The sequence below is a fragment of the Haliaeetus leucocephalus genome, unplaced genomic scaffold (assembly GCF_000737465.1).
Source record: "Haliaeetus leucocephalus isolate CR32 unplaced genomic scaffold, Haliaeetus_leucocephalus-4.0 Scaffold848, whole genome shotgun sequence".
Lineage (NCBI taxonomy): Eukaryota > Metazoa > Chordata > Aves > Accipitriformes > Accipitridae > Haliaeetus > Haliaeetus leucocephalus.
The window spans coordinates 14,523,297-14,550,904 of NW_010973284.1; the positions used below are offsets into that span (position 1 = coordinate 14,523,297).

The window sequence follows — 27,608 nt, forward strand, 5'->3', positions numbered from 1 at the left end:
GATGCTAATCAAAATGGGGACCCAATGCAGCGGAGCCCTGCTTGGGAGTGAAGCTCAAGGGAAAGCACCACAGGGGTGGATAATAAAACTCACGCTGATTAACATATCATACATATGCAATGTCCTGTTTGGCTCATTAGTGAACTCGCTGATGTAATGCAGGTTGTGTTGTCCGAATGCCAAGATCCGTAGCTGGCTGTCATGCTGGCGGCCACGCAATGAGGGGGAAGCGAATGACCCCAGGTTACTATGACAATGAGATAAGATGCGCTTGGGCACTCTACATACTTGGACAGGAAGAAGCAAACTATCCCAGGTTGCTGTAACAAGAAGATAAGATGTGCTTGGGACTCTACATACTCAGATGGGGGAGGCAAACTATCCTGGGTTACCATAACAAAGTCTTCTCCCACCCTACAGGCAGTCATATAAATAAGACTGATAAGCTATCATTTTCTAACCAAGAACCTCGCAGACAGGAACAAGTAATGGAGGTGTTTAAGAGTTTGATATTTTTGCTGTCTTTTCAGCTCCTGCATGTGGCAAAAAGTTCTATGGTATGGCTAAATAAGAACGGCTATGAGGATTTGGTTGTTGCAATTAATCCCCAGGTGCCAGAAGATGCCAACATCATCCTGAACACGATGGTAAGAACATTTGCATTTACATGTATTGTTTCTCAGCAGTTGTGACTTGACTTTTCTGCTTGGAAAGTAGCACAAATAAGGTCTAGCTCCCATTCTTGCCAATAGTTTTTTTTCTTGTTGTTTTGAATTAATTATGGATTAATCCCATGGTTACTAAACTAGTAACTTCTAATTTGTCTTGCCATCTGTTGTCACTACTAAGAGCACTAATTCCCTCAGACAATGCTGTAATATCTCTGTTGGGAGGCAGACTGAAATTCCTTTAAGTAGCTTTCCAAATTATGTTTACCTGAAAGAGTATCCCATGAATGCTTGTTTAATAGCCATTGATTATACTACTGTTTGTCATTAGCTAGTACGTCGCATAATGTTCCTTTAAAAATTGTAAATGAAAAAAAAAAAAATTAGGTTTAGTGGCATTTCTGGCCTTAACTTTTATTCCAATCCAAGTAGATGCCTCAATGGATAAATCGCCCTAGAATAGGATGCTGGCCAGGTCTCAAAGTAAAGAAATTGTTTTCTACAAAGTCAAATCATTTTAGAGAAAACCTGCTGAATGGGACACTTCTGACAAATGCCCAGGTTCTGCAGTATGTCTAGTGCCTACTAGACCTTGATGTAGGGTTATCTCAGTCCCATGTAATCTCTAAGATCAAGTACAAAGGATACCATGACATTTTTAACATTTCCAGATTTCTTTCATCTTGTGAGAAGAGGCTTACATGAAGTAAAAGTGGATCTGATAGCTTATTTTTTACCATCAGTCACTGACTGTCCCCTTTTTTAACAATAACTAGAGTTTAGATCACTCCATTTTCATTAAGGACAAAGCACTGCATGTTTTTTAGGGTAGAAGTGTATGAGTGATGGTTACTGTTACTGTGAGATACCTACCACATATTAAATTCACATTATAGCTGACCTTATGAGAACTTGCTCTTACACCATTCCTTCAGTTCCCTTGAACCAGTTAAAACTGCTCTGTTCTATCTGCAGAGCAGGCAAGGGGTCGCACAGGAACAGCTGAAGTGGCATGTCCCATTACTGCTCAGCTTCTCATGGGTTAGCACTCACTATCACTCTCAGTCCTGGCAAACTGAACCTCTTCAAGAAATCTCCTTTAGCTGAATTTTATGTACATGTAACGTGGACATTTGATTCCAAAGCCTCTGTCACAGCTTGTTTCTTAGCTTATGAAAAGCCTGTGGGACAAATTTTAGTCCCCTCCTTCCTGTTTGTTGTTTTTCCACTAAACACTTAGTTGTTATTGGAGAGAAAAATAAACAAAGGGAATGCTTTTTCTGATGTCTCTACTCCAAGAGAGGTGGTAAAAGAGAAAGAGGAAAGGAAAGTAATGGCAGTGTATAGTAGCTATAATACAAATAAGAAGAGATGTGAAACAGCAAATTTGACAGAAAAATTATGACATTAATCAGATAAATGAAAAGCAGGTGCAATGTTCAAACTTGCCCACACTTGCTGTCAGGCCAGTATTAATTTAAGGGTAAAATCCTTGTATTTAGTAGTTTTCATCTCAAAGGAAGGCTAGAGCATGAATTTTACCACAATCTCTGATTAAAAGCAGGATTATAGAATGGGTGAGAGATTCCAAGAATTACAGCTTAGTCCCTGGCTGCTTTGTTTATTCTTTTCTTAGCAAAGATTGTAATACTTTCTAGTTTTGTATTATGTACTTAGTTCTACTTTATTGTACTGCTGTGTCTTGATAAGGCTAAATTATTAATTGCACATACAGTCAAATTTTTAATATTAACATTGATATTAATATTTTATTTTATTTCATTCCCTAGAACATGATTAAAAATGCTTCTAATTACTTGTTTGAAATGACAAAACATCGATTTTTCTTCAAGTCTGTAAAAATTATAATTCCTAAAACGTGGAAGAATAACACGAACTATTCAAGATTAAAAACAGAATCATATGATAAGGTATGATTTAGAGAACTCTTTCTGATTAGAACAACAAGGAAAAGCTAGACTGATAAGGCTACATTATGAATCACAGCAAAATCTAGGACTAATCCTGGAAGTTCTTACTCAAAAATGTTGAGAGTGTTCATAGCATAAAAAAAATTGCAGGACTGAATTTATTCAAGAAGAAACACCTAACTTTTCTCTACACTCATGTCATGTATAACTTTGGTCTTACTTTTTCAGGCAGATGTCATCATAGCAGACCCTTATATGACACATGTAGATGATCCTTATACCTTACATTATAGAGGATGTAAGGAGAAAGGACAGTACATCCATTTCACACCTAACTTCCTGTTAAATGACAATTTGACTAATGTTTATGGAGAAAAAGGTAATACTACTATTTAATTTAATTGTCTGTTTTATTGTTCGTACAAACTGGCCAAGATTTTTTAAAGTGATTAATGAATTTAGGTACTTTAATTTGCTTGCTAAAATGAAAAAAACTTCCGAGAGACTTATTTTTCAGAAATAGTAATTACCTGTGAAATTTCTGAAGTTAAATATTCAAACACTAGATCCAGCAGGTTTTCATCCCTTTGAAAACCTTAAATGGTTATTTCTCTGCACTTAACTACTGCCATTAGCAGTAGCTTTCATTTTATGACCACTTAATGAAATAAACTATCCAGTGTTTGTGTACTACACTGTATCAAAAAATGTAAGGTTTGCTGCTCTATGGGACAGAAACCTCACAGATTTCCTTAGGAGATTTTTGCCAACTTGGAAGAAAGCCTCTAGAACAGTTGCTGCATTTCTGAGAGTCAAATATGAATAAAAATTCTGGTCCTGGTTGCTAAACTGATGCCTTCCTAGTTTTACCTCAAGGAAAAATTACTATCCCAATTGCTTAAATATTTCACAATCTTCCTGTATTACCTCAGATAAGAATTATTTTAAATTGTTAAAATGTCTAAGTAAAACACTGAGTAGCTTTTAAACAGTTGTATTTAGAATGCGCGTGTGCTATTCTTTTTCAACAGGTCGAGTTTTTGTCCACGAATGGGCTCACTTTCGGTGGGGGGTGTTTGATGAATATAGTAGTGACATGCCTTTTTATGTGTCTAGAAATTCTGAAGAAGCAAGTGTTGAAGCAACAAGGTACTATTTTTTTCATATTTCTCCTTTTACATTACACAGGTTTAAACATTTCAATAACATTTTCAATATTCTCCTTGTCTGTGCTGAGTTTGTACTTTGTAGAGTGTCCATGACCTGTTCATATGATTAAAAGATGCTTAGTCAGCAACCTCTGTTGCCTGCTCTGCAGCCCAGAAAACCACAGCTGTCTGGTGCTGTTTTGTAAGAGGTTCAGGAGTTCAGGCTGGATAATCTTGTGCTCTGTGTGCAACTGCAGACTTCAGCCACCATTTGTTTCGTACTTATTTATTTAACATCATTTTATTAAAGAGCAGTTATCAACAACACTGAAATTGCCTACTGAAACCACTGTGGTTTTAAACAGTTTCTACAAACAGGGACAATAACTGAATGGATGTAGAGAATTAGTTCAGGCTCACCTTTTTTCCTAGCTCAGGCATACCAATACACTTTTTTGTATTGCAACTACTAGCAGGATGTCTTTCCTGCATAGCCTATAATTATGACAAGGAAGATCACAAAAGACCGCAAGTATTTTATGATTTTAACTATTTCTACATTAGATTGAGGACCATGCCAGGCACTGAAACAGCCTACCTATGTACTTGTGCAGTGTCTAGTACAGTGCTGTGTCAGCAGCAATTTGGCTTTGGGCAGCCAAAATTCAAATAAATAACCAGTTACAGACTATATGTGGGTTCTTTACCAGCCCTGCCTATCTCCTCTTTCCTTAGCTGTCCAGCTGGTGTGACTGGTATACCTGTTTTCCAAGACTGCAGCGGAGACAAGTGTGAGCCAAGAATCTGTAGATATGATGGTCAGCTATTTGAAAAAGGATGTACATTTATTCCAGATATACAACAAAATATGTCATTTTCTGTTATGTATTTGCAATTACCTTCTGTAAGTATTACTATACCTTTCTGGACTGAGAGTTTAGTAACATTTGGGGTCTAGTCAGTTATTTCTGCTGGGGAGAATGATCAGTCAGGTGTTTAATTAATTTCTATTTAAAAGAATATGGATGATGCTATCGGTTCTATCAAAATCTGTTCAAAAGAGAAGACAAAGGAGCTACTACAAATGATTTGACAGCTGTTTCCTGTCAATAAGGGTGAGATGTACTGCAGTGTCAGCATCCTTCTTGCTCCATGTTTGGAGAATCAGGTCAACAGGCATGAAAATGAAGCATTCTTGCCAGATGCCTTGTCCATAAGACAACTGTGGTTTTTGATCACTCCTTATGTAAACTGGCACCTAAACTGCGTTACCTGGTTAGCTCTATTACACTCCACTGCAGAACAGTCTGGTCTGTCTATATATCCTTAACACAGAAGCAGCAGCCCACCTCTCTTGAAAGCAGCCAGGACAACCAGGCAGGCCTCCTTACGCCAGATCTGTACTGTTCCAGTGTCTGGGAGAGGGTGCTGGGACAGGGGTTAGCAGGACAGTCAGTCTCCTTGCAGGCTAGATCTCTGTGGTACAGGATCACAAGTCCTCCAGTTACTGACCTTATTTCTTTGGGCAAGCTTTTACCAAGAACTTTGTGGGTGTACTGGGCCTGGCTAGGATACAGTTAATATTCTTCATAACAGATCGTATGGTGCTATGGTTTAGATTTTTGACCAAAACAGTACCAATAACACACTAATGTTCTAGGAGAACACCTCCATTTGTCCTGTCCCCCACCACATATTTTCTGAGATATTTTCTTATGTTCATACTGTTCGGTTCAGAATTATTATCAGCTTCAATCTGACCTTTTAGGTGGTTGAATTTTGTGACAAAAACACTCACAATAGTGAGGCTCCAAATATGCAGAATAAGATATGCGACCACAAAAGCACGTGGGAAGTAATTATGGAATCTGATGACTTTCGCAACTCGGTTGTTATAAATGCTTCTGCACCCCCCTCTGAGACTACCTTCACACTACTGCAGACCCAAACCAGAGCAGTCGCCTTAGTGCTTGATGTTTCCGGGAGCATGTCAATGGTAAGAATATGCATTTTATAAGCAATTTTTGGCAAAAATTTTAAGAAACAGAAAAAGTTACAAAAAAAAAAAAAAAATCAGTCAATTCTGTAATTAACTTGATTATTTTAGGAAAAAAAAGGACTACTATTATTCTCCTTGGTAATTTTATTTAGGAATTCCTACAAGATACCACTTAAAATACTGACAGTTGTAGCCCAGACTTGGTCTTTTTTTTCTTGTAAAATCTCAATTTTATATCCTTTCCTTCCTTTGTTCCAGACCTAGAATGACAATGCCTTTGTATTTCTTCCAAGCAGAAAATGTATCATAGATGGAGTTTCACATTTTATTTTTCTTATGAATGATTCTAAAATTTAAAGTAAATATGTAGGTCACAATACGTCAATAAATTAGATGTTCTTTCCTCATTACAATATTGCTCTTTGGAATCAAGAATGTGAGCTGGCATAATGTTATGTCATTTTAACAAGGCTGAGGTTATTTTTCCTTTTTTTTTTCCATAAAACTTTGCACAGGTTTATTCTTTCACAGCTCCTTGTGGCATGAGATACTAAGCTTGTTTATGGATGCAAGCACTGAATATGTGCTTATTTGCATAAATATCCTAATACTTTTATAAAGCTGTAAGCAATCTGATCATCAGTAGAAAGATGACAAAATTATCTGGGTACGTTAAGGCAGCTATCTCATGATTTATTAATAGACTTCAAACATCTTTGCATACTCTAACAGCTTTTAAAAATCAGCCTATATATTCTTTTGACAACATACTGCATTTTCTTATCCGTAACTTACCTCTTCCACAGTTCAGTAGTGAGCCAATGGCCATTGCTCTCTTATTGAAAATACCCCAAGTTCAGTGTTTCAATTCCCACAGGAATTCAAGGCTAAAACCAAGACTATTCATCTAAAGAAAGTAATTCAAAAGGCTCAAACATGTTGAGAAATACTCTTAAATATTTGACAGTCATACCTTAAACCAAAATATACATGAAGAAGCATAAAGCAGTATATGCTCCAACTCTGTAGTTATGGCATACATACAATAATTGGGGGATTCTCCCATAGGGCTCCATCAACAGATCTATTTCCAGATATGCCATTCTAGTCCAGAGCTGTTCTTGAGACTGATCTTAAGCAAAGATCTGCAATTGTAATAAATTATATTATTTTTGTAATACAGATGTCTCCCAATCATACATTTTATTAAATCAATTAGTAAATAATAATGTAATAACAAACCCCAAAATTAAGATAATTATGAAATAAATATTGTAAGAATAGCTAGCTCCAGAGATAAACGTTTTCAAATATAACTTTTTTTTTCAGTAATCCCTTCAAATATTTGCATTTAAAATAGCCATACTTTAATATTATGTGTATTTTCAAAATATTTAGTCTCTAGACTAACTTACTCCTCAGGCTTCATAGGTGTTGTCCTTTTGCATTGCCATCACACTATCAAAAAAAAAAAAGTGACAAAAATCTTGATTAGCAGTAAAGTCATAACATCAGAAGATGGACTTTGCCTGGTGACATCTTTCCTGGAAGCTGCAGTTTGCTGCACTTTCACAATACCAGAACATGGTTTACATCTCCTCTCTTCTAGAACTGAGCATACACACGAGTTACCTTATGGCAGCTAGTTTTTAATTCTTAATTACAATCTGATCAACATCAAAAATTCCTATATTTTGTTCATAGTCATAGCTCTTCAGAAGAGATTGCTTCTAAGGATGTTGGTTTTTTTCACGTACAGCATGACCGCCTCAGACATCTCCGTAGTGCTGCAGAGGTATTTCTGCTCCATATTATTGAAATTGGTTCCTGGGTTGGAATTGTCACATTTGACTCTGATGCATCTGAAAAAGCTCCTTTGCAACAAATAACCAATGACACAGCACGCCAAAAACTTGTTCAATGTTTGCCTACAATTGCTAGTGGACAAACCAATATCTGTGCAGGCATACGTAAAGGATTTAAGGTAAAGTACAATGTGGAAATATCTCCTGGAATGTATGGAAAATGAGGAAGAAGCGAGAAACATACCTGAACGTGAATTTATACACAATGGTAGAGTTAAGAAAGATAACATGATTCTTGAATCTATCAGGAGAAAATTTGGTATAGAAACTATTTGGCATTACCATTATATGGCATTAGAAGGAGTATTACCAGAAAACAGGTCAGATGTGATGTCCATGCTTCAAAAAGGATATTGAAAAATAAGATCAAATTCCAAAATGAACTAAAAGAATGATCTAAATTTTAGAATAATTCCCACAGTTCATTAGTCATGAGTCAAGCCCCTAAAATTGTGAAACCACATACAAATCATGAGATTGGGAAACCGTGATGGATATATATTATTATTTATTTGTCTGGTTTACTTCCTTAGGCTGACAGTCTAAAGTCCCAGAAGATGTCACCTAATTCAGATGCAAAACTGAAAATCAGGAGCAACGTGTAGGAAAAAGGAAGAAAGAGAAAGACAGAAATTGTACAGAGAAGGATGAGACTACTGAGATAGCTGACGGTCCAGGGCAGAGAGGCGGCTCAGGACAGGGGGACATCAGGAAGAAGACTGGCAACCAGACACAGATAGAGGCCTCCCCCTTGGTTGCCCCCTATGCCTTTCTGCCTCACCTTCAGTTACCTCAGAGTCCACCCTTAGACGGAAGTCTGTCCTTCTCTACTCCTGAAATTTTGATGGAGAATAAAGAGTAGTTCCAGACAGTGGACATAAGTTTTCAATATGATGCCCTTAAACATCCAGTCCCTGAACCAGCAAAGCATGTACAGGCAGAATGCTTCTGACATCTTCAATTTGGGACAGGTTCCTTCCCTAGGAAAACATATATTAAATATTCATTGTTTATAATTGAACACTTAACTAAATCTAAGCAATTATATCTTGCAATATCAACTGCAATAATTAATACTGTAATAGTGTTACATAAAAATTTAAGCACTTATTAAAGAATAAATGTGTCTTATATTTGAAGTTAACAGCTCTAAATGCATACATTGACTGTGCTCTGCGATAAACTAGTATTTAAAAATTATTCTGCTGCTTATATCATGAATTCTTTTCTTGATGCAGTTAATTGCAGAAAAAATGACTACTACATGTGGTTCAGAAATTGTGTTACTGACAGATGGAGAGGACCCACGTATAGCAACTTGCCTTGATGTGGTGAAACAAAGTGCAGCAACAATTCACACCATTGCATTGGGGCCATTGGCATCCAAAGAATTAGAAAGATTTTCAAAACTAACAGGTAAATATTCTAAATGCACTCTTTGTCTGGCATGCATGTTCAAGTATGAAAATGTAAAAGCATGGCAATTAATCGGTCTGGAAAAAAGAAATTTAAGAAATGTAAAACAAATTTAATTTTAAAGAAATTTGGTTTTCATGACAGGCTTTTTTAATGCAAACAAGCAGAACTCTTTAGATCCATAGATATGCTTTAAGAGCTGTCTTGATTTAAAAAATGCAATAACATGACAATACCCTATTACTAAAGGAGATTTAATTATGATATTGTCATATAACATAAAAAGAAATGTCTAGAATTTTATTTCTGGCATTACATGCAATGCCTAGAACTTTCTATATGCTTTTACTTATAAGCATTTTTTATTACATAAAGAATAATAATTTTCTCCAACTGTTGCGGCTGAAGTGCACTGGCTAGGAAATTGTAAACACGGTGACTACCCTTGTCATTAGCAAGCATAGCTGTCAGCTGAGCTGGAGCTACATAATCAGTTTGAAATCAATCATTTAAAAACTATCCATAGTGGTGTTGCTTCATGCTAAGGCACCTGCAAATGCCATGGAAGAACAAAAAATTCTTGTGTAGATCTAGAAAGCAAGCTGACTCCAAATAAAAATGGTGAATAAATATTCTAATAAGAGGTGCACATGCTGTGCATTTTCCGACTACAATCCACTTGTTTTAGCAATTTAAATAACTTGGAATGCCCTTGTACACTCTTCAACATCATTAGATCAACATGACTATGGGAGAGTCCAGAGTTCAATTCTATTCCGGCCTGTATTTTAAGACAGAATTTGTTGTTTAAGCTCCACTTCTGGAGTATTTATTAAGAATGATTTGTGAGCCAGAAAGAACCCAGATAGTCCTTTAGCACATAGTCATCAACCAGCAGGCCTTCCTGCTTAGAAACAAAAATCAATTTTCCAAAGATACTGAATAGATCTCTGAGCTAACACCTCCTCCAGCTCATATGACTCCATGTGATCTCTGATGAGACAGACCCATACACCCGATGTAACCTGCACACCTTACGTCAGTCTGTGTGCGAGAGATGGGGGTGAGAGGTGTCAGGTGGTAGGGAAGGGCTGTGTGCAGCCTCTGCACACCCCGACTAGGCTCCACAGGGCTCAGTGCTGCGCGGCAGTCTCTCCCCCACTCTGGGATTCCAGTGACCTGTACATTAGGAACACAGTGATGGCTCAGTTTATGTCCGGCATGCATGATCCTAGTTTGAGAGAGACTTGCAACAAATGTGTGAAGTGCAGATGCTTCAGTAGAGAAGTGTGAAGCCATATTCACAATGAATTCATTAATAGATGTGCACTGAGTATGAGAACCTCCAATGGACTAGAGCTGCTTGAACTCGGTATGCATGAAGAGAGATCTAAACTTCACACTTGGAAATAAAGATGGTCTGGATTTTAAGAGTCACAAGCCATGGAATGCCACTGTGTCTTTTCTACAGAGGTATTTTCAGAGCAGAATTTCACTGAAGGGATAATGTGACTCCAAAAGTACTAAGAGAAGTCTAAAAAGGCTGTACTTGATATGCTGCAGGGAGTGATTTTTTTGCAAACTTTGCTAATGAGAGATTAAATGAGTTGATCACACAAGCCAGAATTTACTATGACACATGCTTTAACAGAGTAATAAAAAGATACATTTTTTTTTTGATTTTGTAACAAATTGGCTGCCTCAGTAGAACCAGTACCAGAAGTCACATAAAATTTAGCAATTTTAGAGTAAAAAATAGTATTTCTAATTCTTTTGCTCTTGTCTTACAGGAGGTTTAAATCTTTATGCTGTAGATGGAGCCGTCCCCAGTAAATTAATTGAGACATTCAGTGCAATTACATCAAGAAGCGGAGATATTTGTGAACAATCTATTCAGGTCAATTTCAGCACTTCTTTTTCCTCCTATGCTTTTAGTTGATCAGTAACTGAATGAAATTAGACATTAATAATCATAATTGTCAGTGGCTCAATGTGGAAATAAGAACAAGCACACTTTTTAGTGATCTCCTACATTTCACTGCAATGAAATAAGTATATAATTTACATAATGTATATAATTCTTGATTTCACAAACTCAAGAAAATTATTTCTCATAATTGTCAAAGTCCAAGAGACTTTGAGAGAAAAAAGCAAGCAGAAATTCCCCAGGATATTTAGTTCACTCTTACATGAAATATTATCTTTTAGAGCATTTTAACAGTCTAACTTAAGTAACAAAGATACAATTTAAAATACAGCTTCTCTCCTAAGCCATATGTACCATTTTAATGTATAAACTTTTAGACTTATAATCTAGGCCAATTGTTAATTAGAATTTAGCAACTCATTCCTCACTGTTAATCATAGAATCATAGAATCATTTAGGTTGGAAAAGACCTTTAAGATCATGGAGTCCAACAATCAACCATGCCCACTAAACCATGTCCTGAAGTGCCTTGTCTATGGACTTTTTGAATACCTCCAGGGATGGTGACTCAGCCACTTCCCTGGGCAGCCTGTTCCAATGTCTGACAACCCTCTCAGTAAATAAATTTTTCCTAATATCTAACCTAAACCTCCCTTGCCACAACTTGAGGCCATTTCCTCTTGTCCTATCTCCAGCCACCTGACAGAAGAGACCAGCACCCACCTCACCACAACCCCCTTTCAGGTAGTTGTAGAGAGCAATAAGGTCTCCCTTCAGCCTCCTCTTCTCCAGACTAAACAACCCCAGTTCCCTCAGCCGCTCCTTACAGGACTTGTGCTCCAGGCCCCTCACCAACTTGGTTGCCCTTTTCTGAACACACACCAGCAACTCAATGTCTTTCCTGTAGTGAGGGGCCCAAAACTGAACACAGTACTCGAGGTGCGGCCTCACCAGTGCCCAGTACAGGGGAACAATCACCTCCCTGCTCCTGCTGGCCACGCTATTTCTAATACAGGCCAGGATGCCGTTGGCCTTCTTGGCCACCTGGGCACACTGCTGGCTCATATCCAGCCGGCTGTCAACCAGCACCCCCAGGTCTTTCTCTGCCGGGCAGCTTTCCAGCCACTCTTCCCCACGCCTGTAGCGCTGTATGGGATTGTTGTGACCCAAGTGCAGGACCCGGCACTTGGCCTTGTTGAACTTCGTACGATTGGCCTCAGCCCATCGATCCAGCCTGTCCAGATCCCTCTGTAGAGCCTCCCTACCCTCAAGAAGATCAACCCTCCCTCCCAACTTGGTGTCATCTGCAAACTTGCTGAGGGTGCACTCGATCCCCTCGTCCAGATCATTGATAAAGATATTAAAGAGAACTGGCCCCAAAACTGAGCCCTGGGGAACACCACTTGTGATCCACTGCCAACTGGATTTAACTCCATTCACCACAACCCTCTGGGCTCGTCCATCCAGCCAGTTTTTTACCCAGTGAAGAGTACACTTGTCTAAGCCATGAGCCACCAGCTTCTCAAGGAGTATGCCATGAGAGACAGTGTCAAAGGCCTTGCTGAAGTCCAGGTAGACAACATCCACAGACTTTCCCTCATCCACTAGGCGGGTCACCTGGTCATAGAAGGAGATCAGGTTGGTCAAGCAGGACCTGCCTTTCATGAACCCATGCTGGCTGGGCCTGATCGTCTTGTTGTCCTGCACGTGCCATGTGAGCGCACTCAAGACAAATCGTTCCATAACCTTCCCTGGTACCGAGGTCAGGCTGACAGGCCTGTAGTTCCCTGGATCCTCCCTCTGACCCTTCTTGTAAATGGGCATCACATTGGCAAGCCTCCAGTTGTCTGGGACCTCCCCCGTTGACCAGGATTGCTGATAAATGATATGAATGATAATATTTTAACACAGATCCAGTCCTACGTTTTATCCAAAATATACCACTCACAAAAATAGCTAGATTATAAGCATCAGTCAATGTAGATTTGAAAAGCAGTCTAGGATTTTTTGAGTTGTTATATTGCCTTTAATTGACTCTTGTGTCCCACCTGTGCAGGCTATTTTCTAACTGCAGACTTTATTGTTCATAATATGAGTGAGAAAATTACACAAAATTATTTTAATTTGAATAAAGGAAATATTGTTTATGTCTCTCTTCTATATATTCTCCTCTGTTCTGTTGTTATTTCTGTCTCTCTCAATACTCATAAGCCTTACAGTCATACATGAGACATTTTCTTTCTTCCAGGATTTTGAGACAGACAAACTGCAGTGGAAATACAGCTTACTGGCACAATGGGTTAGATAGGTAGATAAATAGTTTAGATACAGAAATGAAGGACTTCCACTTACTGTAACTTATTCTGTTTGCCATAATTTCATACTTAAAATCAATGTTATTATGCAAGCAGCCATTTCATAAAGTGAATCTGGTATTCTATTAGTTTTCTTCATTCAACAGTTATGCCAAATGGCTCTTAATTTTCCTGTAGCTAGAGACAGCAGAACTAGAAAGCCTGCCATCTTCTCTATATAACTCTAAGTTATAAATAAGTAAGCAGAGATCCTTTTTTCATGCTAGTTTCCAAAAGGCATAAATGCTTTTCAATTCTCTGCTCCAAGACTAATCCATTTTAAGTCAGCATTGAATAGATACAATATTGTGCAATGGATGAGGAATCACTCTGAAAATACATTAAATGCTTCTTTACTAAATAGCAGTAAGATAAATTTTATTTCTCTAACAACAGCTTGAAAGCAAAGACCTAGTTGTTCAGCATTCTGGATGGATGAATACTACTGTGCCTGTGGACAAAACTGTGGGAAATGACACTTTCTTCCATATTGCATGGAGTCTATCTCGGCCATTTTTTTTCCTGAGGGACCCCAAAGGAAAAGAATATGGAAGTTCAGACTTTACAACCAGTAATTCAAACCCAAACACAGCCAGACTCAGTATAAGTGGCACTGCAGAGGTAAAGACTGAACATTTTCTTTTATTTTCTGAATTAACATTTCCTATAGACTAGCATACAGCTTTTCTTTAGTTAAGTTTTTGTTATATAAGGGAGTTAATGGCCCTGTTAGAACATGAAGCTTTTTCACTAGTTTTTTATATTTTTGTATTTTATTTGCAGGTGGGTGATTGGGAGTTTTGTATTAAAAATGTTCATACAGCAACTCAAACTATATCAGTAACAGCTACCTCTCGACCAGCATATTCTGATGTTCCTCCTGTGAGAATTGCAGCTCACATGAACAGGGCAAATAAAGCATTTAATCCAGTTGTTGTTTATGCAGAGGTTAGCCAAGGGTTTTTGCCTGTTCTTGGTGCAACTGTGATAGCCACCATAGAGAAGGATGGTGCTGGAGCAGTAACACTTGAACTTCTTGATAATGGCACAGGTAAGATTCCATATACATGGTAAAAACCTTTACATTTATGCATTTTGGAATCCAAGTCTGCATGCTCCCCTCAGATTTATCACTAAGGACTGAGTCATGGCTATGCCCTAAATCAAGAAAAAAATAAAAAGGGAGACATAGAACCCTACTGCTTTAGGATGGAAGTAAGCTACAAAGCTTTTTCTTGGTGAGGAAAACAAAGACATGGGCCTTTACCTGAAAAATTTTTCTGCTTTCTTTCCTGTGCTGTCATTGAGGGTGAAAGCAGAAGAACTGTCATAGTAGAGGGTACATTGCTCATATCTACTTTCTGAAAGTGTACTTCATGTAATCATCTGCCCTCAACAGGGAAGTAAAAAGAAAACAAGCTGTTTTATTAGTCCATCTCATATTCAATGAAGCTGGACCACAGTCTTAACATTAGCTCTCCAAAAGTTAGCTTTTTCTCTTTTGTTTGCTAAATAAGTGCATTATTCTTCTTTTCAAGAATACTCTTTCTTAAAGCAACAGCCAGACATTCCTGGCATTCAACATCCATCGATCTCTTTTCATCTCTCCTCTTCCTTTCCTCTCACCACTGCTGTAGACCTGTAGCTTTATAAGTTCAGTAGTAGCCAGCAGTGCCTCCTCATTCTGTACTTGCTTTCACATTGCTGTACTTAAAAACATAGTAAGATTTCAATGTGTTACCCTGTGTTTCTTAAACATGTTCTCTTTTCTGAACCCAAGAGGTTATTTTTACATTGCTGCCAGGCTTTAAAATAGTTAGCTTGGATGCCACCAACAGATCATCCACTGCAGCCAGTCAGGTGCAACTGCACAAGTTCACTTAAAGAGAAGGAATCCTGTTTTGATGAATTCCTGGCCAAAGGTTAAATTATGACATTTTTCTAATTTAAAGGTGCTTTATGTAGTAGATGGTCAATAAGTATTAACTTGGTGGTTCCATATAGTATCAAGAGATTTACCTAGTTAAAGGTGTTAATGGAAAATGGTTCTTTTTAACACAATACATACGAAATGCAGGTTGTCATAGCAGGACCACTCCTATTTTTAAAGATGTCCACATTACAAAAACACTGTCAGGTTTTCTGCATAGTAATGTTCACGTTTTATGTTTATGTATGAATAGCAAAAATAACCGTGTTTACCAGCAGGTATCTTATTTGAGATATTAATTCTCAATAATTCTATACCAAGGCGCTGACACGATGAAGGATGATGGAATCTACTCAAGGTACTTTACTTCTTTACAAGGCACTGGAAGATACAGACTAAAAGTGAATGCCCATGGGAGAAATATAACTACCAGACTTAGCCTCAAGCAAAATCGAGCCGTGTATATACCAGGCTACAGAGTAAATGGTAAAGAGCGTTTATGAAACAGATAATTCTTTGCATGATATGTATGTAGGGGGATGTAAAGGTTTAGCAAATGGGATCATTTAGATTCACAAAAATTGCATTTGATCATAAAATGTGTTCCATCTATCATTTTCACTACAAAAAGCCCAAACAAAACAAACCAGCTCTAACTACTGTTTCCTATGTATGGGAATAGCATAAAATCTTGTCTTTAATCTAAAAATTATTTTCTCTTACAGCCATGAGAAGGATAAATATTGCTCAGAATCTGTATTTCAGCATCTCACAACAGGAATTTCAAATCTATAATTCTTCTTGAGACTTTAAAATGGGGATTTATGGTAAATAAATTCAGCCTGAGACATTAGTATACAAACCAATGCTGCTAGAAAACTTAGCTTTTGAGATTCTTGATTTTTTAGTACTTTTTCATCTTAATGCTGAAAAATGTATTAGTTGTTGCAATTTAATATTTTCCCACTTATACACTGTGAAATTTAGAAAACCCAGCATAAAAATTGTCTAAAATACTCACAAAGTATGGCCTATATAACTGAGACTCTCTTAGGGCTTGCAGTATGGGTGAAGAGATGGATAGAACTACCTTAATGCAGCCATGGCTCACCAACATCTGCAAACTGCTTTACTGGTTGCGTAATTTCCAATTTTTACACATTTCAGACTTTGTCTGCTTTTTGGGCTTTTTTTCTGAGAATTCTGAGATCACCTTATTTTCTGTCTTTATTTCTCTAACTTTCCACTAAATTTGAATAAGCTAAACAAAAATTACAGGATGAGAATAGATAATAGATATAAAAATTAAAAGAAAATGCAATTCTGAGTTCTGTCATGATGAAAAGTTGAAAAATGTTTTAAACAGGTAAAATTCATATGAATGCACCAAGACCTAAATTTGCTGATAAAGAAATCCAAGTCAAGCTGGGAAGTTTCAGCAGAATTTCAACAAGTTCTCTTGTAGTTAATACAGCAGGAGATTCTGCTCCTATTTATCCACCCTGTAAAGTTACAGACCTTCATGCTCGTATAGAAAACAAAACAATAGTCTTGTCTTGGACAGCTCCAGGAGGGGACTTTGACAATGGAAAAGGTGAGTCAGACGCTACATTTTTGTGAGATTAAGTTGCTATTTTTATCTGAAAGGACATACCCTGAGGACCACCACTCAGGAATGAGGGCTACATCTTTCCTACCTGAAAACGTAACCAAACAGAAGGTTACCCTGTTGCATGATACCTGGTTTAGTTCTTAATTTTTCATGTTAAAAAAAACCAAACCAAGTAAATCAAGGAATAGTATAAACAAATCAAATAAATAAAATTATAGTACAACCACTAGAGACTTTAGCAACAAGTCTTACTCCATGTCTGTGCATAATTAAAAAGAATAAAAGAAAATCAGTCAACATGGACAATACAAAGCTTTAGTCTATTTACAAAAATGTAAGTGGACTACAGAGATGCAGTAACACTCTATCCAAAATACTCACTTTAAAGTTGTTGTACAGGAAAAACGAAACCTAATTCCAGATGAAGTGTACAAGCATTTCCTTGCATAAACCAGAGACTGTATGTTAAAAAATACATTCTACAGTTACACAGACTACAGTTTCAGATTAAAATCTTACATTTATCTAAAATTTTTAATAACCAGCAACACAAGGAAAGAAACCTCAAATTAAAAAAATTCTCAACTTCTTTTATTGCTATTTAGCAACTATATGTCTAAAAACTTTTACAGCTAAAGTGGTCAGTTATTGCATTATAGTTTAAGATAGCAGGCCCTGCACTGGTTTTGAGCTGGGCATATCATGCACATCTCTCTACTATCTAAAGAGGAAAAGATACTCGTAAGAAGTTGGGGGGAAGAGGGGAAAGTCTTGAAAAGCTACAAACTTGAAAGAGAAACAGCAGAACCCCCCAAAATTAATCAAACACATTTATAGCAATGTAAGTACCAGTTCTTTGATTACAAATGGGAGAATCATTTTGTGTCTTTCACAGTTTTTGCTATCAAAACCTCATGTTGAGAGAGAGAAAACAGCTCAGATGCAAGGCCCGCCCCTGCTATCTACACATATATTTTAATTGCCATTTCACCTTATGTTTGTATTGGGACAGCACAGTTTCTCATTCAGCTACATTTTGTACAGGTCTGCACAAAGCTAAGACTGTTGGTGAAACAGTATTTTTAAGGCAGATTCAATTTCAACTTTTATTGAAAAGAAGGAGTTCCCAGACTGAGCAACAATAGACCTTTGACGCTGTAAAGTAAGGTTTAAAAGCAAACTTGCCAACCCTCCATGCTGAGCAATAGTCAGTAGTAAAACAGGAATCATCAGCACTTTTTTTTACAAAATGGCTCTACAAGTCCTATGCTGTCACCACAAGCAGTGATATTAAAACATCTGTTTTAATTTGTTGTTAACATGTGTTCTTTTTTCCCTAGCTGATCACTATATAATAAAAAGTAGTAAAAATCTTCTGGACCTAAGAAATCATTTTGATCGTGCTACTTCTCTGAATTCCTCTAATCTCATACCTAAGGAGGCTGGTAGAGAAGAATCATTTAAAATAAACCCAGAAAATTTCATAATAGAAAATGACACCATAATCTACTTTGCTATACGTGCTGTTGATGATACCAACTTGATTTCAGAGGTGTCTAATATAGCACAAGCCACATGGTTCATTCCTCCAAAAGCACTTGCACCTTTAGATGATGACGGCGACAATGGTGGTGCTAACAGTACAGTAATAGTGGCAATAGTAGGTCTGTGTGTAGTAGTTGTCTGTACTATCGTAAGTTCAACTCTGTGTGTTTTGCAAAAACAAAAGAGAAGACTGGAGATTGAAAAAATGCAAAAGCATGTGTAAAATAAAATTAAAAAATAGAAATTTACTGTAATTTTTGCTATACAAGTTTCAAAGTAGGGAAAGAGGTATTTGTATATTCAAAAATAAGTGCACTGATTTTAAACAGATGTATTTGTCTTTTTTCATAGGTTTATAGGTATAGATTTTCAAAAGTGTGTCTTATATTCAAGTACATGTACACTGATTAAATGTTAAACATGAAAGCACGTACTCAGAAATATAGTAAAGTATAATATGTGTACCGTCATTTGTTTCTATGTGATAAAAATACTTAACTCTTCTGTTGCAAGATTTTTCCAATGTAGTGTGGGTTTTTTCTTAAATAAAGGCGGCAAAGGAATATGATACTTTCCTTATTTTTATTCTCCACATAACAATCAAGTAAGGCAAGGTGGGAAAGAAATCAGAAAAAACTTCAAGTAGTGCAATGACTTCCTATGTATCTTCCGCAGGTTTTCAGTTAGGCTTAGTGTGCTGAGAACAAAAATATGTACCTCCAGGCTGTTTATTTTTTAAAAATATGTTCCTTCAGGCTGATTATATTTAAAAAAATAGTTAAGTATGCATATCTATACGTGTGTAGAAGAGTTGAGTATATAAATACTTTCAGAATGAGAGTTGCAGAGTATATGCAAATGAGCACATGGAAAACGTTCCTAGGTGGAGACTAAACAAAGCTATAAATTTGGAGCTAGAATAAACCTTTATATAATAAGACGTAATTTAAAAGCTGCTAATGAAGAAGAAGTGTGAGGGATACAGGGAGAAGGGTGATCTGTGTGACTCTTAGGTTGCTGACTAGCAAATTAACAACTGGCTCAAACCAGAATGCTTCAGGCTTCTTACATGGCCAAGTACTTTTTACCTCTGCCTTCCAAAAACTGGGAGAAATATACAATAATAATGAAAAAATGTTAAATTCAACAGTCAAATTATCATTCACAGTCTAGCATTACCCAGTAAATATACCATGTCTAGCAAACATGAGTATTTTTATTAACAAGCTTGATACTATTAATGAAATTTCTGATAGTGGGAATTACACTTCAGAACCAATATACAATTTTTATAATTAATATAATATAACACGCACCCTCACCAAGTTTGCTGATAACACTAAACTGGGTGGCAAGGTGGATATGTCAGAAGGCAGAGGCCTCTCACAGAGAGACCTGGACAGGCTGGAAGAATGGGCTAGCAAGCACAGTATGACATTTAACAAAGAGATGTGCAAAGTCCTGCACCTGGGATGACATAACCTAAGAGCCCAGTACTGGCTGGGGTCTGTGCCTGGGGAGCTGCCTTGCTGAAAGGGACCTGGGGGTCCTGCGGAGTCCTTGCTGAACATGAATCAGCAGTGCGCCACTGCAGCAACAAAGCCAAATCAGATCCTGGGCTGTATCTGCATTACTAGCAGAGATAGACACGTGATCACCCTGCTCTACTCAGCACTTGTCAAGCTGCACCTAGAGTACTGTGTCCAGTTCTGGTCCCCACAATTAAAAAAAAAAATGCAGACAGACTGGAGAGGGTCCAAAACGAGGGTCATGAAGATGATCAGAGGAGTGGAGAACCTGCCCTATGAGGCAAGACTGAAGGAGTTAGGTCTCTTCTGCTTGGAGAAGGCTCAGGGGGGACCTCATCACAGTATTCCAATACTTAAAGGGTGGCTACAAAGAGGATGGAGGCTGTCTCTTCACAAGGAGCCACATGGAGAAGACAACGGGTACAAGTTGCGCTAGGAAAGGTTTCATCTTGATACAAGAAAGAAATTTTTTACAGTGAGAACAATCAATCACTGGAACAACCTCCCCAGGGACATGGTAGAGTCCCCATCACCTGAGGTTTTCAAGATGGAACTGGACAGGGTGTGCTAGGTAATCTCATCTAGGCTCCCTTTTCCACGAAAGGCTGGACCAGATGATCTTTCAAGGTCCCTTCCAGCCTGGGCTGTTCTATGATTCTGTGGTTTTCCTGCATACACCAACAAATCTATGCAACTGTTGAATAATCATCTGAAGTTTTCTTCTCCATCTTTATATCTGCAACATGAAATTTTGCCCTTTGTTCTACCTTAACTTTTACATTTTAACAGCACCAACTTTTTAATATTTTAATGGAATTTCTCTACCTTTTCTTTCCTATTTCTAGACTTTCTACAAGTTCTGCTTTTTCTTTATCTAGGTTTCCCATTTTTTGTGGGTTTCTGTACTTCTAATGAACCATCTCTTAATGAATCTTACTATTAGATGTGTTTTCAGATCTAAAATTTCATTTCCCCAAGCAATAAAAAATGCCACAATTTCAGTTTGTATCAAGGCCAGAATAGTTGTCACATTCTAGAGAGAGACTCCTTCGTAGAAGAGAGTCAGAAATCAAAGCATTATTTGCTGATATCAGTTCCCTCGAATAGTTTTTAGGTCACTGAATGTCCACTTATTCAGAAATACTTCCTTTTGTTTGCTTGTGATGCGTCTTCTTATCCCCTAAAGTATTTCTGCTGCATACAAATTGCATGGTAGGAACTACATCATACAATCAGAATAAATGGGTTGCAGCAGTGTTCCCGGAACTATTTCCTAGAGTTATGTAAAAATACAACATAGCCAATCTCTATGATCCAAGACAATTCATCCATTACTCTGAAGACACCCAATCCTACCTGCCTAGCAAGCAGAGCTGCAGTAGTCTATTGTGTGGCGATACTGACATCTACTGGGCTCCAACAACACTTCCAGTTTTCCCAAATGTTCCAAAAATCGGTTTAGATCAAAGCATCTCTCTCTGGAATGCTCTGACCTTAATATAAATGCATATTTTAAAGTACAATCAAATATGAATAGTCGAAGGTTGAATTTAGTACTTAAGTCTAGCTCTTACTACAGGAGGCTGAAGAAGATTTATTTGAATTAGGAGCTTCAGTTTACTGAGCTCTGTCTATTGTAAAAGCTCTGAAGAACTAAGTTCAAGTAACGCAGGATTCAGCACTCCCCCAACACCTCTGCAAAAGACAGACAAAATTTGCTCTTTCTATTGGCTTTGTGTGGCAAAGATTTGGTAGCGGGGGGGGGTGTGTTACAGGGGTGGCTTCTGTGAGAAGCTGCTGGAAGCTTCCCCTGTGTTTGACAGATCCAATACCAGCTGGCTCCAAGATGGACCTGCTGCTGGCCAAGGCCGAGCCAATCAGTGATAGCGGTAGCACCTCTGGGATAACAGATTTAAGAAGGAAAAAAAGTTGCTGGGACACACGGAAATGGCAGCCAGAGAGAGGAATGAGAACATGTAAGAGAAACAACTCTGAAGACCCCCAGGTCAGTGAAGAAGGATGGGGAGGAGATGCTCCAGGCACCGGAGCAGAGATTCCCCTGCAGCCCGTGGGGAAGACCACGGTGAGGCAGGCTGTCCCCCTGCAGCCCAGGGAGCTCCACGGTGGAGCAGATATCCACCTGCAGCCCGTGGAGGACCCCATGCCAGAGCAGGTGGGTTCCCAAAGGAGGCTGTGACCCCGTGGGAAGCCCGCGCTGGAGGAGGCTCCTGGCAGGACCTGCGGATCTGTGGAGAGAGGAGCCCACGCTGGAGCAGGTTTTCTGGCAGGACTTGTGACCCTGTGGGGGACCCACGCTGGAGCAGTGTGTGCTTGAAGGACTGCATGGCATGGAAGGGACACACGCTGGAGTAGTTTGTGAAGAACTGCAGCCCGTGGGAAGGACCCACGTTGGAGAAGTTCGTTGAGGACTGTCTCCCATGGGAGAGACCCCACGCTGGGGCAGGGGAAGAGTGTGAGGAGTCCTCCCCCTGAAGAGGATGAAGCGTCAGAAATAATGTGTGATGAACTGTCCATAAACCCCATTCCCCGTCCCCCTGTGCCGGTGGGGAGGGTAGGTAGAGAATTTGGGAGTGAAGCTGTGCCCGGGAAGAAGGGAAGGTGTTTTGAGATTTGGTTTTATTTCTCATTACCCTACTGTGGTTGATTGGTAATAAATTGAGTTTATTTTCCCCAAGCTGAGTCTGTTTTGCCCGTGATGGTAATTGGTGAGTGATCTCTCCTGTCCTTATCTCGATCCACAGGCCCTTTGTTATATTTTCTCTCCCCTGTCCAGCTGAGGACAGGGGAGTGATAGAACGGCTTTGCTGGGCACCTGGCATTCAGCCAGGGTCAGCACACCACACTCTTTCATAATTCCTGACAAGCAAGTGCAAAATGACAGGGTAACACTGACTGATTTCAATGATTATGTCTACACTACAGTATGTGTGCTCAAAAGCTATGTGGGCTGGGGTCCCTGTCACTGACACAACTGCCACATGCCCGCTCAGACTAGCTAGAAAAGATGCGATAGTTAAAGTCAAAACTGTACAAGCTTTGTTCCTCAATATGTTCTTCTCAATGCTCTTAAAATAATTTCAGCTTCCAGCTTCCTATGCAGACCTCATGGCGTTCCATGGAGAAGATAAGTTTAATTATTCCTATGCCACATATGGAGAAACTGTAGTACCATGTAATAAAGTGACTTTCTCACAGTCATCAGCAGGGAAGTAGTAGAGCTGCAAATACACATCCAGTCATTAAACTATCATTGCATAGTAAAAGGAAGATACCCCAAAATTTTAATTTTTATTTCTATAGGGGCCAGTTATGGCCTATAGAATTTTCCATACAATCTTCCTCCAAGTGTAAGAGAGTCAGCTGCTTCTAAGATAGACAGCTGGGGTGTGGGACCAAATTATTATCCTGCCTGGGTATCAAACTAACCCACTATGGCTCTGGGAAGTGTGATACTGAAAGGACAAAGATCACAAAACCAACACATGATTTACCTAGTCCAATTCCCTGAAATTTCAGGACTTTCACCAATTGCTGCATGCAGTTCTAGTACAACTCCAGTTTAAGTGTTTAGAGGAAGCACAGCAACAGCTGCCACAAGGATCAGTGGAAAGTGCACTAATGTGAAAAGGAGCATTAATTCTCACTCAGCTGTATTTTCTGAGCGGAAGCGTGCTGTTGAGAACAGCTGTTTTCTGGTTCTGTCAAATCCAGTCCCCAGATTTTTCATGAAAGCCTGATTGTACACAGGCCAGGCAGCTGGCACTACTGATTTTATAATCTTTGCCTGGTTATTATCAAGCTAAGCTCACAGTTGTTAATGTTGGCACAGAAGCTGTAGACTCACACACAAACAAATGCCCTTACCTATTTTAGTAAAACAAGCTTTGACTATTAAATAGAGGTAAAGTTTAATAATGTTTATTTAAAATGACACACTCTGCTCCTTTTATTTTTATATGTCTTTTAACTACATTAATAAATGCTAAATCAAATTTACCTTCAGATTTTCACGCACATCTGTTTTGAAAATCTGGTTCCAGGATTGCTGCTATTCTTCAAAGTATTAGTTGGAGCTCTGCAGAGTTGTGACTGGTAATACATTGCCAGAAGTCTTCATTTCCCACTGTTTAACTGCATTAAAAGATGACATAAATATATAAATATTCATAAAAGAGCTGTTTAATGCAAATACATGCTGCAGTTACGTAAGTCATGAGTGGGAAGGGGAATAGTGGATATACACACAGTGACACAAGATGTGACCCATATAACTCAATGTATTATAGAACTAAATATGTATTAATTCCAACATGGGTACTGCATTATTGGGATTACACACGCTACTAAAATGTATTTGTTTATTTTACCATGTTTTCATGGTGATATAAACAGACTTAAGGAGGCATTTTTAGGTTGTCTTTGCTAAACCTCTGACTCCAAACCCTTTGTTTTAAACACTACCTTCTCATAAAGTCAGAAAGCAGTACTGGGAGTCAGCTTAGAAGCATTTCAGGTATAAGCTATTATTCTTTATATTAAAATATTTTGTTTTCTTAATTATACTATAAACCTTTATATTAATATAATTTTGGTTGGTTGGTTGGTTTGGGTTTTTTTTTTTGTAAGTGTAAGCCTTTATGGATATGGTCCAAGACTTGTTAGCATCCAGGAAAGAATACTGGAAGCACTCCCAATGGATACACTAGATATTGCTAAGTTGTATTCAAAGGATTGCTTTAAAATTCAAATATTTTAGGACAATCATACATTCCTTAAAATTACAGCACACCTTAATGGCAAGCTCAACAAACACTATAAAAATTGGCATTTTCTATCAAGCCATTCTGAACCATACTAAACTGTGCTAAACCTACAATGTTTCTGCAAAGTGATTTTAAAAAAAGCTCAAGATTCCACACACTTTCAATGCTTTTGATTTTCATCAAGTTTTCAAGAAAAGTCTAATGACAAGAAATAAAACCTTAAGATTAATTTCTTCACAGATAAGCCTGACACAGAAGCAAAGTTAGCAGAAATAAACATGCTGACTCCTCAGCTGTTTGCAGCTGATTTTATCAGAATGAGTTAGGGTATCTCTACAGACTGTACATTCTTTGAATATACCTTTAGAGCTCTCTAGGTCAGTATCTAGCTTGTAACTAAGCCCACATGCTAGGTATGGCTTTCTTTACCCGAGCCAGATGTATCAGTTTATCCTGAACCCAAAACCCTGACAATGTTTTTGGCTCTGAATAGCAGCTGTAGAGAGGGACCACATTTCCTACCAGGACCAGGTATCGAAGCTTCCAATAAAGACAGGGCAGAAAGCCTGTGTGTGGTAATCTCTTAAAATGACAATAGGAATCTCCAAGATTCAGCTGTTAACACCTGAATGCCTGTTCCTTCTAGGATGCAAAAACAAATTCCAGAGTTTGTCCTGAACACTACATTGTAGGCCTACAGGGTGTGGAGAAAGAGAATTTCAAGAAAGGGAGTAACTTAGCAGTGTTTTAAGAGTAGTAGAATACTGTGGAACTCCGGAAGCACGGAGTTTCAGGTCGTGATCCAATAATTGAATTTATTTTTACAGTGTAGCATAAAACGGGGAAAAAAATTATCCAGACCTAGGGTTTTATATGAAATATATAAACATGCACTAGAACAGATCTTCGTCTTAGATAGGTGTAGCAACCATTAGCCTGAAGAATTATTTTCTCCCTCTCACTCACATTCTGACTGCTTAAACATTCATGAAAAGAAGAAGGATGTTAAAAGTGAGAACTGAAAAAACACATCCAATGTCCCACATATGCCAAACAGCCTATCTGCTAAAGGTGGAAGTACTGTCTACTTAAGGCATTTTCCTAATAAGTAGTACTGTTCTGTTCAGGCCTCCTTAGGAAAGCAGCAATTAAAAGGAGGTATTCCAAATACTACAAGAACACTCTAACCCATGGGGGGCTTAAAGCATGGGAGTCTTCTTCCTCTTCCATCCCAGGTATGCTAGAAAGGAGACATACCTAACCATTTTCTGAAGGAAAAATCACAGTGTCAAGGCTGTTGGTTAATATACCACAGAAAGCAGCGCTTCCCTCTCTGGCAGGTGAGGCTCATGTCATGGACAGCAACAGGGTGCAAACTTCAGGGAAGAGCTAGACTGTGTTGGTTGCTGTCAATTCCAGCCTGAACATACCACTCTCCCAAGGCATTATTGGGTACATTTACCTGCGGTGGTGTTTCTGCCTCAAGGTCAGGAACTGCTGCTCTCAGTTGTTTGGCATCTCTGTCTTTCTGTGGAACTTCATCAATGGGAACTGCTGATGCTTAGCACCAATGAAAGCTATGAAGTGAAATAATTGCAGCTGTGTGTCCAAATTTAAAATCTTTGATGCTGCTGTCTTTTCACATATCCTACACTGATATCACAATAAATCGTAATCAGCTCTTATATGACCATGTAGTGCTGAGCATTACGAGAGACTCATGAGACCTTTATATATCAGTAATACTTATTTTAAGAAATGGAAACAAACTTGCCATATAGTTTTATATATAAACACTTACACCCTTGTATAAGTGAGACAATAAAAGCTGAAAAAAGTAAAACGTATTCAAGTAAAGCAAACACATACACACAGTAGCTTTCAAGTCCCATCCTTATCAGTACTAAAGGTACAACGGGAACTTGACAAAGCCTGGGTTTTGTTTTGGTTTTAATTCCTGGAATCTGACCAGCATGTAAGCGAGATTGCTTTGTTACAGTTATTTCCTTTCTCTGGAATTCACTTCTTGTCAAAATGCCCTACGATTTCCTCTGACTTTTATCAAATTTAGCCAAACACTACTTACTATTTGGATTATGAGGTAAATTACTTAACTGAATGACCAGGGTCATTTTCAAGCTGGGAATATCAGTTTGTTGCCAATGATGCCACATTGTAAATCTGTTTTCTAATCGCTAGCCCATGTCAAAGGTCCTTTCTTTCTGTCCTGGGCATTTGAAAATCACAATGACAGATGTTAAAATAGTGGAAGTTATTAAAACCAGAGACTATTTTCTTCTTCTAATTTGCTTGATTGCTGGCATTAAGTTACACTACTACAGCCAACGCATTTTCAAATACTCCCTTCGTGATGCTTTGGTCCTATTTTATACTTGCGTCTCAGCATACATTCACCTAAAGAAGCTCTTTTAATAAACGGCCTTTTTCTGAACGACTTGTTAAAAATTCTTTCCCAGCTTACATTTTCGCGGTCTATCCCAGAACTATTCTTCACGATGACAAGATTTGACTTACAAAATACTGGACTCAAGAAACGGGAGCGGGGGGAAACTTGTCCTCTCTGAGCCGGGTCCGAGGGTGCCAGCCCCGGCGGGCCAGGCCGGGCCGCAGTCCCCCGGGGCGGCGGGGTTTCCACGCGTAGGGGCGCGGACGAACGTGCCGCGGGCGGGCGGCCCATCACCGCCCGCACAAGAGGCCTCTGCCTTTTCCGCCCGCCCCGCTAGCTGGTCTTTACGATAAAGGCCGCGACCGGCGGCGGGGAGCCTCCCTTCCCCCACGGCTGGCGGGCGGGCTGAGACTCGCTCCAGAGGCAGCCCCAGCCGCAGGCCCTGGAGCGCGCCGATAACGGCCGCGGCTCCCTGAGGCGGGGACGCGTGCCG

General features: G+C 38.7%; 1 protein-coding gene and 1 long non-coding RNA gene across 2 annotated transcripts; one reads left to right on the plus strand and one right to left on the minus strand.

Moving 5' to 3' along the window:
* The first annotated feature begins 487 nt into the window (after positions 1-487).
* LOC104841127 (epithelial chloride channel protein-like) lies at positions 488-18,618 on the plus strand. Its single transcript, XM_010582581.1, has 14 exons — positions 488-647; positions 2,459-2,599; positions 2,828-2,978; positions 3,631-3,748; positions 4,483-4,651; positions 5,516-5,743; positions 7,506-7,730; positions 8,850-9,027; positions 10,818-10,924; positions 13,705-13,929; positions 14,092-14,359; positions 15,560-15,724; positions 16,605-16,832; positions 18,191-18,618. The coding sequence occupies exons 1-14, from the start codon at positions 489-491 to the stop codon at positions 18,616-18,618; spliced, it is 2,790 nt and encodes a 929-aa protein (XP_010580883.1). The 5' UTR covers position 488.
* Positions 12,746-27,573, minus strand: LOC104841126. Its single transcript, XR_775331.1, has 4 exons — positions 27,244-27,573; positions 26,171-26,285; positions 23,943-24,076; positions 12,746-12,829 (listed from the first exon to the last, which is right to left on the minus strand). It is a non-coding gene; the product is annotated as an uncharacterized LOC104841126 (long non-coding RNA).
* Between the last annotated feature and the right edge of the window lie 35 nt (positions 27,574-27,608).